This window comes from Zingiber officinale, chromosome 10A (assembly GCF_018446385.1).
Source record: "Zingiber officinale cultivar Zhangliang chromosome 10A, Zo_v1.1, whole genome shotgun sequence".
Taxonomy (NCBI): Eukaryota; Viridiplantae; Streptophyta; class Magnoliopsida; order Zingiberales; family Zingiberaceae; genus Zingiber; species Zingiber officinale.
The window spans coordinates 30263652-30274646 of NC_056004.1; the positions used below are offsets into that span (position 1 = coordinate 30263652).

Here is a 10995-nt window from a genome sequence, read left to right on the forward strand (position 1 = left end):
ACTTGACTCTCCAGTTCCTTCTTGTTGTACGCATCAACACTTACCATCTCTCAAATTGTTCTTGTTTGTCCTTGGTGTTAGAGCAGCGTGATACTTGCACCTCTTCTTGGAATTTGACACCACCTTATAAGGATTATATGCCCAGTTCCAAGTAAAATAAACTCAAAATCTCACTTTATTATGGAGCACAACAAACAAGTTCTTCAGGACATGACACCTGAGTTGAGCATTAGTCCAATGAGTGGACCAATGGTACAGATACTTGTGGCGCCATCTTCGTTTTGAAATCACACCCAACTTTTTCTGTGTCACTGCAGCTTGGGGAGCAGGAAAAGCTGCATGGAGGTTGATAGCTTATTGCCATGGGTTGACTTCGTGCTTGTTCCTCTTTTCTTCTTCCTTTTCAAAGTCCTTTTTATTTCAGTTCTATAACTGACTTCATGTTCAGTAAATGCCACTCTTCAATTCCTAGCTTCCTTATAGAAAACCTTCTTTAACCTTGGGACGATTGAGCCATGGCAATTGCTTCCAGAGGGAGAGCTGAGCTTACTTCGAAGACGAGCGCAGAGAGTACAAAGGTGTGGACAGAGCCGAGGCCGAGACCAAAGGCTCAAGTGGTTTACTACGTCTCAAGGAATGGCAACCTCGACCAACCTCATTTCATGGAGGTTCCTTTCTCCTCTGCGGAAGGGCTCTACCTCAGAGGTAATGGGTATTGTAAAACATCATCAAAATTTCTTGTAATCATTTCAACGAGCGATTTGTTTGCAGATGTCATCAGCCGTCTCCATGTTCTCAGAGGCCGGGGCATGGCGGACATGTACTCCTGGTCTTGCAAAAGGTAAGAACACTGGAGAAGGATCAACTGATCTCGATGATTGTTTTTTTTTTGTTCCCCCTCAATGCTTCGTTTTGTTGCATATCAGGAACTACAGAAATGGCTATGTGTGGCATGACCTGTTGGGAGATGATTTCATCCACCCTGTTCATCGTAATGAGTACGTGCTCAAAGGAACACATATCCTGCACTTCTACTCCTCTTCCTCCGCTTCCATGGAAAGCTCCGCCTCTTCCTCCGTCGGCTCCGGGAAGTCTTTGGAGACCCAGAAACGCGTGCAAGGTGACACCTTTCCCTCTTCCACCATCAATTCGAGTGACGCGCCCACCCAGACGGACGAGCACAGGAGCCATCGCAGGCGATCTGATCCGACCGAGGAGAACCAAGACGAGAAGCCAAAGACACTGACGATGGTAGAGAACCCCGCCTCCGAGCTCAGCCGAGAGGAGATATCCTCGCCGAGCCCCGATACGCTGGAAGCGCTGATCAAGGAGGATGGCTGCCGGATCGTGACAGCGGAATCAGAGGAAAAGGAGAGGGTGGAAGGAGGCTGCTTAAGCGGAAGAGTGAAGGCCACGTCGGCGCTGATGCATCTGATCTCGTGCGGCTCGACCTCGGCGAAGGCGAGCGCTTTGTCGTCGTTGCCGCAGTGCAAGGGACGTACTGTCGGACCGATCGGAGTCCACGGCCCACTTTCCGAGCTTGCGGGCAATGAGATCGGAGGAGGTGTACTTGAACAGGAGGTTGGTAGAGAGCAATATGACGCCGGCAGCGGGAATTCATCGACCTGTCAAGCTTGAACTGAAGGGAGAGAGCCCGGCGGGAAGGTGTTAGGTCGATGGAGATTTGCCACTTCCCGTACTGATACTGGGGCAGATTGACGGGAGTCTTGGACGCCTTTTACCACTTGAACTGAGAAGAGAAAAATAGAACTGAATTATATATTTTATTTTTATTTTTATTTGCTAAATTCAAGGGTTTTTTTTTCATTTATTTTAACGGAAAGAATGCTATAGCCGATAAGAAATTTAAATGGTTTGTGCTCCCCAAACCTACGAGTAGCTATCAAAGTAGGTGTCGAGAACATTAATAAGAAAAAATATTTTCAGAAAAATATTTATCAATTGTTTTGTTTTTTTATTTTTCATTAAATTTGGTTAGTTCGATTCTCCGACTCCCAACCATATGCATTACCTCCCAATCAATAGACAAGACTTGCGAAACCAACGATGAACGGCGGACGCAGGAGGAGCTCGCCGATCCAACGGATCCAGTAGATCGAAAGGCGTAACTTCTTTATTTTCCCCATTCGGCCAACGTTGTCGGATCTGAGTCGAAATAGTTCGGTATAGATGCTACACATGGGCTGTCGTCCTCGTTTGTGATCTGCTCTTGCTTTGCCACGTTCAGAGGTAGAGAAGGATGAAGGTGAACCTTGTGTCTCGCAGTGGGAGGGAGGTCGTCAAGGGTGGGATTGAACTTACCGATGAGGTATTTCTCGCTTTCTCTCTGTCTGATAAGGGAATTTCATTTTTTTTTTTTTTAATGATTTGTCGGAGGGCTTTGTCCAAAAACCCTCGAAAAGCTCATTCTCGAGGTATTTCTTTGTCACAAATTTCGGTGGTTTGTATTTCTAGTTTGTTACTCTTTATGGTTCGATGTGCTTACTAGAAGTTTTCGAATTTGATTTTTCTTTCTGATATATTTGTTCATCGATACAAGTTTAAAGTTTTGTTCCTCGGCGTGCGTTTTCAGGCTACTGTGAGCGATTTACAGGAAGCTATACATGCTCGAAGTAAGTTACTTCAGGCCTTTAATTTTTTTTTCCTCATGTTCATGTTCGTAGAGAACCCGCTACATCCACACGCCAGTGAGCACAAACACACAGCAAAAGTGAAATGGTTATACTTAGAGATGCTCACTCCTTTACAGCAATATTGAGTAGAATGGCTAGAAGACAATACCTAAAATTTTATGCTTACAAACTTGGTACTTTGGCATCACTTGAGCTGCGTATCATTCATATCTTTTTTGTTAATTTTTGTGGTGTAGTAGTAATTTGACATTGTGCCTATGTACTGAACAATAGTAAATGGTCTTGGTTAATCTTCAATATTTGTGATTGATTGTAGGTATGTGGCTCAAAACTATGTAGATGAAGTGATTTATGATCTCAAATCTAATAGTTTCAAGATTATAATAGTGACACATCAGTATATTTCAGATTTTTCTGATATATTTAGAAAATTAGGTTATAATGTCTTAGTTTACTATAGAAAAGGTTCTTTTGAATTTTGACTAAATTTCCTTTGTTATCATTTGATTTCTTGAATGAAAAAAATTGGTATTTATGCATATGCTTTGTTAGAGCCTGCACATATATTCTGCTAACTTATGTATACGAAACACCTTTAGGAAACAAAATGATGAAAAGGTTGGATATAGAAAATCTATATATTGTCATCGAAATTCATTACTAATAGCAACTTTTACTACGTTCAAAGCGAAGAATCTAGGGACAAATATTTTGGAGGTATGCTTTTGAGTATGCATAAGTTGGTCCACAAGACTGGACTGATGCCATATAAGGTTAATGGAATTATAATAAACTAGAAATTGTAATTAAGATTAATCTAGGGTTAATAACTTTAAGCCCCCTTGAATTTTATAGTGAGTTACATTTTGCCCCCCTCTATTTAAAAAACTACACTCAACCCCCCTTGACATGAAGTAAAAAAAAGGAAAAAAAGTAAATGACTAAAATAACCCTAACCTAAATCAGATTTTTAAGAAGAAAATGGAAAAAATAAAAAAAAATCCCATAAGATCATTGAAAGCTTAACCTTAACCAAATCTGATTTATATATAGGTCCAAAATTTCACTTGTTTCTAGAAAAAATTTCTTCACAAAATTCATACATGCACCAGTATAAATTTACCTCCTTCGTGTTGGCCCTGGGACGAGTTGGCGGGGGTGCTGGGGCGAGCGCATTCGCCTTTTTCTTATGCCACAATACATGCACCAGTATAAACAACAGAAAAACAACAACTCTAAAAGTGTTAATCAATCAAAAACTCATTTTACCAAATAAAAAAGAGCTAAAATTCTAAATTAATGAATCAAAATTAAATGAAGATGGAACAAAATTTATCATTAAAAAAATAAAATGAAGACCCTTTGACGATTTAGAAAAAAATCACTCTTTTAATTTTTGTCCAAAGGTAAATTTTTATTTCAAAGCAGCTAAAAATACTTTTCGTTTCAAAAAGCTGTTGTTTTGAAATGAAAATTTACTTTTGGGTAAAAATTAAAAGGATGATTTTTTTCTAAATCATAAATGGTCTTCATTTTTTATTTTTAATGATAAATTTTGTTCTATTTTTATTTAATTTTGATTCATTAATTTAGAATTCAGAGTTACTATTTTTCTGTTATTTATGTTAGTACATATATGAATTTTATGAGGATATTTTTCTAGAAACAAAGTGAGATTTTGAACTTATATATAAATCAGGTTGAGTTAAGGTTAAGCTTTTAACGGTTTTATAAGATTTTTATTTTTATTTTTCATTTTCTTTGTAGAAGTCATTTTGATTAGGGTTATTTTGGTCATTTACTTTTTTTTTCTTTTTTTACTTCATGTCAAAGGGGGGTTGAGTGTAGTTTTTTAAATAGAGGGGGGTAAAATGTAACTCGCTATAAAATTCAAGGGGACTTAAAGTTATTAACCCATTAATCTAATTGACTATCAACATAGAGGTTCACTTGATCACTATTGTGACAAAGGACAAAACAATTTTCCTATATCACTTTGTCAAAATGTCACAGGTTACTTGTCCAGAAAAGCTAAGCTAGAAAAGCTATTATACAAATAAATTTATGTAGAAATGTAAGTAAAAAGAGATGAACAAGGGAGATTACTAGGATTTTTTTATTATTGGTTCAACTCAGATTCTCAAAGGAACTCAGAAGTAGAGGAATTAGAAATTCCATTGACATTACAATATGATTTTATATAAAGCTTGACAGCCAGAAAATTTGATCTTAAATAGACATGATTCATTTGAGTTTTTTTTTTATAAAATTATGATTTACACTATCCACATGTATAGAATGATGCATACTGTAGTTATCTTAAAGTAGGTTAGCATATGTATATGTACCACTGTCGTTTTCTTTTCTCAAGTAATTTAAGATGAATCTGAGAACTGATGCACTCTGAAGATCCTGACCTGTTTTCTTGCCTCTGTACGTTCTTTCAGCTATGTTTAATCACCAACAATAGGCACAATAGGTGTTGTGCAATTTAACACAGTTTGACAACATGCTAAGAGATATATCGGAAAGTGCAATAGGGGGGGGGGGGGGGGGGGGGGGGTTTAACAAAACCAAACAGAGATGCAGCGGAAATAATAAACACTCGGTCGGTTTACTTGGTTCACAACTGCTATTCCAAGGCTCACGATCCCTTGGACTGTTTCCGAATGAGTAATCCACTAAAGTTCTCTCCGAAAAGCTTTCGGAGAAGGAAGAAAGCTCGTACAAGATGTGAGGAAGATGTAATACATTGCTATCACCTTAAATAAATGCAAGTAATAGATTATATCGACAACGTAAAGTAGAATGTAGGCATAGGTTGTCGGAGAGTCTCTCTACGATTTGAGCAGCAAGAGAAAAGGTATTGAAAAGAGTGTTGAATACTGAGTCTTGGATCCCGAGACTTCTTTTATAGGCTTCATCCGATCGACTGGAAAACTGAACCCTTCCGGTCAATTGAACTTCTATTAGGCGACTCGCCCCGCTTCTTTCTTGTTTGCTCCGGTCTGATCTAATCGATCCCGCAAAATTCGCTTTTCCGGTCGACTGAACCTATTTAGGCAATTGGACCCTAGGGGTTTCCTTTACTGTTCGATCCGATCATATCCATTCTATACTTTCCATATTTGTTCAGCCGACTGAACCTCTTTATTTTTAAAATTTGATCACAATCTGGCCGTGCTTATCTACCTGGATCGGTCAACCGAACCATCATGTTCGGTCAATCAAACCCTTCGGTCAACCTAGTTTTATGTTTTCTGCAAAACAAAGTTAGTACAACAAGAATAATAAAAGTAGTCTTACAAAACAAAGTTACAAACAATATGATTATACATGAGTTAATCTTGATAGTTAGGACTGTTTGATCTCGACTTAAGACACTTCTGTTGGTTTTTTTTCAGTCAGATCAACACCTAAGGTTGTCGCAACTGGGACACGTCTTCACTACCTTCCGGAATGAAAGGTCTCTTCAGGACTTACCTTACTTATTTGCTAAATTTTGGTCTAATTGACATGTTTGAACTTCTTCTGCTCATCAATGGTCGATCGACCTGATTTACTAAGACTTTTATGCAACACTGAATTAACACAATAGATACAAATAGTAAAAGTAAAACTGTGTTAGCAATATTTATAAAACACTAGTCTAATCGATTGTGTGGTCACACTTGCTTGGAGTTCACTTCTCTAAGACTTCTCACTACTTAAGGTTCACTCCCTTAGCATTTTCATCTTACTTGTAGTTCACTCCTCCGCGACTTCTTACTTGCCTAAGTCAACTTTGACCTATGAGAACTCTCTTGCCTAGGCAACTGTCAGGACTTCTACCTTTGCCTAGGTTAATCTTGATCTATCAGGACTTCTATCTTTGCCAGACATTCGATCAATTTGGACCTAATTTGACTTTTCTATTGTCAAGCATTTGATCAACCTTGACCTGCTTGAATTTTTCCCTTTGCCTAGGTCAGTCTTGACCCGTGACTTCTAATTAACTTGGTCGACTATATCTTATTAAACATATTGGCAAACAAACATCAAAGCTTTGGAGGTTGCATCAACATGAACTTCCTCTAGTACATTTACCGTCATTATCAACATACATGCATTGTTTGTTACATTAGAGTTTTTTTTAATAATATTTAATATTTAATATTGTTAGTTCTATTCAATTTCTTCTGTCAAGATATGCAAGTTTCCTTAAGATTTCGAAGTACATCACTAACAATAATGCCCCATATGATTCCTCTTAATTGCAGTTAAAAAATATTATCCTTCAAGACAACGCCTTACCCTTCCCCTGCAAGCTGGATGTAAAGGAAAACCAGTGGTGCTTATCCCAAAGAAAAAATTAGCAGACTATTGCGATGGGAATGCGAACAACCTAACTGTTGTTTTCAAGGATTTAGGTGTTCAAGTTTCTTACAGCACTCTTTTCTTCTGGGAGTATTTGGGTCCTTTAGTTATCTATCCAGTTTTCTACTACTTTCCAGTGTACAAGTACTTCGGTTATGAGGGTGAACGTACTATTTACCCAGTCCAGACATATGCGTTGTACTATTGGTGCTTCCATTATTTCAAGCGTATTCTGGAGACTTTCTTTGTTCATAGATTCAGTCATGCAACTTCACCTCTCTCCCATGTATTCAGAAACTGTGCCTATTACTGGACTTTCGGAGCATACATTGCTTACCATGTGAATCACCCACTGTATACACCTGTTGGTGATTTTCAAATAAAGATTGGATTCACATTTGGGTTGATTTGCCAGCTCGCAAACTTCTACTGTCATCTCATCTTGAGGAACCTCAGAAGCCCTGATGGTAATGGTGGTTACCAGATTCCTCGTGGGTTTTTGTTCAACATAGTGACTTGTGCAAACTACACCACAGAGATCTATCAATGGCTTGGTTTCAATATGGCTACTCAAACAATACCAGGTTGTGTGTTCCTTGTAGTGGCTACTCTCATTATGACTAACTGGGCCCTTGCAAAGCACCGGCGACTCAAGAAGGTAAACTAACACCATTCTCTATTGAGTGCAATTACTTTATATGCTTAGTTTCTGAAATTTAAATCCAGTTACTATATGTCTTGCATGGTCCGATGCAAATTACATCAGTGTTATGTCTGTCTCTGATCTACTTTTTGTTGCAGTTGTTTGATGGAAAAGAGGGGAGACCTAGGTATCCACGACGATGGGTGATACTCCCTCCGTTCATGTAAGCTGCAGCAATTTCTGGGTGTATGCTTCTCGGATTTGAATATTCAAGTATAATCGTTTTGTAGAAATATCAAAGCGCTTATGGAATGTAAGAAGTCGTTGGCCCACTGGGTTACGTGCATGATATGTACACCTGAAATTTCTTCTTTCATTGTACGTTCAACTTTAGTTTTGTTCTATGGATTTTCTCGTCTTTTGTGCACGGGAGACCTTCGTAAAGATGTTTGCTCACTTACTTTGTCTTGCCATCACTATGTTTTAGATAGAGCTTATATGTACTTGGTCGTTTCCTACTGATGGGTTAAGATACAGGCCCGAAGCTTGTAAAGCCACAACATCGTTTGTATTGCAAATGCTACATAACTGAAAACAAATTAGATACGAAATGTCTAGGAACGATAGCAACAGAGTAATAAAAAGATATTTTGTAGAATTTAGTGATAGGCATACTGAAGCTGTGCCATCATTTAGTAACTGTAAAAGAAAACTTGATGATAATAAGCACATATTCATATAATAGTGATACTACTCTATACATTGATATCATATTCTTTCCTCCACTAGTTGACACGGTTGGTTTATATAAGGGTATTGTTATCAATAGTCCTAGGGTCGATTTTTAATGTGTACGAAATGCTCCGCTAATTGTCTCAACCCCTCTTTACATGTGTTGTTGTTGCTGGACGAGATTCTCGTGATTTACATTCCTTCCAAACAGTGGGGGACCACCCTGGAGGGGTTACTAAGATGACAGTTTCACCTTTTGCTACCAATTAATGTCATATCCTCTATTTACATAGTCGATTCAGAAACTACAAATTACAAGATCGAAGAACAACTCAAAAGATGTGTGTTGCATCTATTTTTTTTTTTTGATGAAAGGTAAATATGATATCATTGGGAAAAAGCATACAGGCCAATGATACGATATGTTCCAATCACTTCACGTTCGGATAAATGCCAGATCAATGTGGGTACTCGTTTGTACCGTCTAGTGGGTTGGTGTCATACACAAGATAGAGCACCTATCACAGGGGTTGGTGTATGCGCAGATACACCAGCCTACATCACTGTCGAACATAATGGTGTACACGATACAATCACAAGCATAATCACATCACACATCAGTCTACACCAACGCATTCATCATCATCCTCGTGACTCTATCCGTCCATAGCTGTCCAGCCAATCACATCATCCCGCCAGTGCCCCGATCGCCTGATGCCATCACAAATTCGATTGATCCGCTCTAGGAGTGGCCTGGTCTCAAGGGGTGATTGCCCAATATGTTGTCAACTCAGTCTAGTTAGACATGTCGAGACCAGATCAATTGGTTGTGATCCCTCCCTAGGTTCACCATCCTCCTAAGTTATAGTTTAGGTCAGGGTGGGCGGTCGAAGGCTGCTCGGAGGCCGCCAAAAGTGGGCAAGTGGCCAGGCTGTCGGGCACTGAGCAGGGTGCGACCTCCTGCCACCCACTCCGACTCAAACTATAATGGTGAACTCAAGGAAGGATCGCAACCAACTGCGGCAAGATCACGGCCATGATCTAGTCACAATTGCGAGTGATTCATCCCCTGGTCCACTTTTTTATTGACTAGGAGATCTGCTCCTAGCCATGCCAAGTGTTCCTCATATCTCCGGTGATCCATCCACACTCCAGCCATCCTCTTCACCTCCTTTGGCTCACCCCAATTGCCAGAAATGAGAGTTGTTGGTCCAAATGTTTGCCAATTAGCACCACGTTGACAACCTTTATGATCAACCCCCAGTCCATCTCACCGAGCAACGCCTCCTCTTCCACTTTGGTTGCCCTCTCATTCTGGCCACCTCACACCATGGTGCTGATGCAAGTACATCAAGGACAATAACTTCATCTTCAGCAGAGACCGAAACTAGTATAATGTCCTGCTGGTTGTCTCAACCCCTCCTTACATACATTGCAGTTGTTGGGCGAACCCTTCGTGATTTACCTTCCTTCCAAATAGTGGGGGCCACCCTAGAGGGACTATCGAGATGTCGATTTCACCTTTTGTTGCCAATTGATATCATATCCTTTATTTACATAGTCGATTCAGAAACTACAAATTACATGATTGAAGAACAACTCAGAAGATGTGTTGCATCTATTTTTTTTTTCGATGAAAGATAAATATGATATCATTGGAAAAAAGTATACAACCAATGATATGGTTGGTTCCAATTACATGTCCAGATAAATACCATATCGGTGTGGGTACTCATCATACCGTCTAGTGGTTGGTGTCATACACAAGATAGAGCACTAGGGGTGTTCATTAATCGGGTCAATCCATTAACCCGCCTGATCCAAATAACATTCGGATTATTTGATTTTATTAAATGAAATTCAGGTCGGTTGAATGAATAGACCCGAAATATTAATTGGGTTAATGATTTGATTTTGGATATAACTTCCCATCCAAATAACCCACCCAAAATTCGAATAAGGAATTAATATATATTTTATAATTTTTTCAGTATAATTTTTGGAATCTTTGGAATGTGAAGGTATTTTTTTCTTATATTGAATGAAACTATTTTATGAAATTTAGAGATTATTTATTTATAAATATAAATTATTTGGAGTTTATTTATTTGAAGAACATTGAAAATTTGAAATGAAAAAAAAATTAGGTTAATTGGCACCCGAACTGAATAACCCAAATTAGATTCGGGTAATTCGATTTAGTTTATAGTTAATTCGATTTGGTTCTTGGTTGGATTTAGAATAAAATCTGAATAACCCGAACTGAATGATTCAAATAACCCAAACTGATCCAAATGAACACCCCTACAGAGCACCTATCACACGGGTGTTAGGACCCTTGGCGGTCGGCTAGAGGAGGGGGTGAATAGCCCTTGCACAAAAACAAAACAAAACCTTTCTCAGACTTATAACTTAATTAACATAACACTTGCATAAGAATGATAAAGAAACTAAAAGATAGAGGTACCGAGAATTTACTTGGTTACAATCGGGAAGGTTGTTAATCCAAAGAAGTAAAGCGCACTAATTTCTCCTTCGGGCAGAAGCCTCTTTACAGCAATGACAGCATAGAATCAGAGCGCTAAACAGAAAACTAAAAGTGTACAAGTG

General features: G+C 38.8%; 2 protein-coding genes across 4 annotated transcripts; both read left to right on the forward strand.

The window, feature by feature from the left end:
* The first annotated feature begins 440 nt into the window (after positions 1–440).
* On the forward strand, positions 441–1808 carry LOC122027630 (protein SOSEKI 5-like). Of its 2 annotated transcripts, XM_042586623.1 has the most exons (3): positions 441–705; positions 772–841; positions 927–1808. In XM_042586623.1, exons 1-3 carry the CDS (start codon positions 516–518, stop codon positions 1636–1638), a joined length of 972 nt encoding a protein of 323 aa, XP_042442557.1. In that variant the 5' UTR covers positions 441–515; the 3' UTR covers positions 1639–1808. The 2 variants fall into 2 exon arrangements, with proteins under 2 accessions (XP_042442557.1, XP_042442554.1); XM_042586620.1 differs by having other exon boundaries at positions 441–841.
* A 280-nt stretch (positions 1809–2088) lies between these two features.
* Positions 2089–8097, forward strand: LOC122027874 (very-long-chain enoyl-CoA reductase-like). 2 transcript variants are annotated; one of them, XM_042586891.1, is made up of 5 exons: positions 2258–2329; positions 2594–2633; positions 6059–6120; positions 6914–7668; positions 7812–8097. In XM_042586891.1, the coding sequence occupies exons 3-5, from the start codon at positions 6114–6116 to the stop codon at positions 7878–7880; spliced, it is 831 nt and encodes a 276-aa protein (XP_042442825.1). In that variant the 5' UTR covers positions 2258–2329; positions 2594–2633; positions 6059–6113; the 3' UTR covers positions 7881–8097. The 2 variants fall into 2 exon arrangements, with proteins under 2 accessions (XP_042442824.1, XP_042442825.1); XM_042586890.1 differs by lacking the exon at positions 6059–6120 and having other exon boundaries at positions 2089–2329.
* Positions 8098–10995: the final 2898 nt, after the last annotated feature.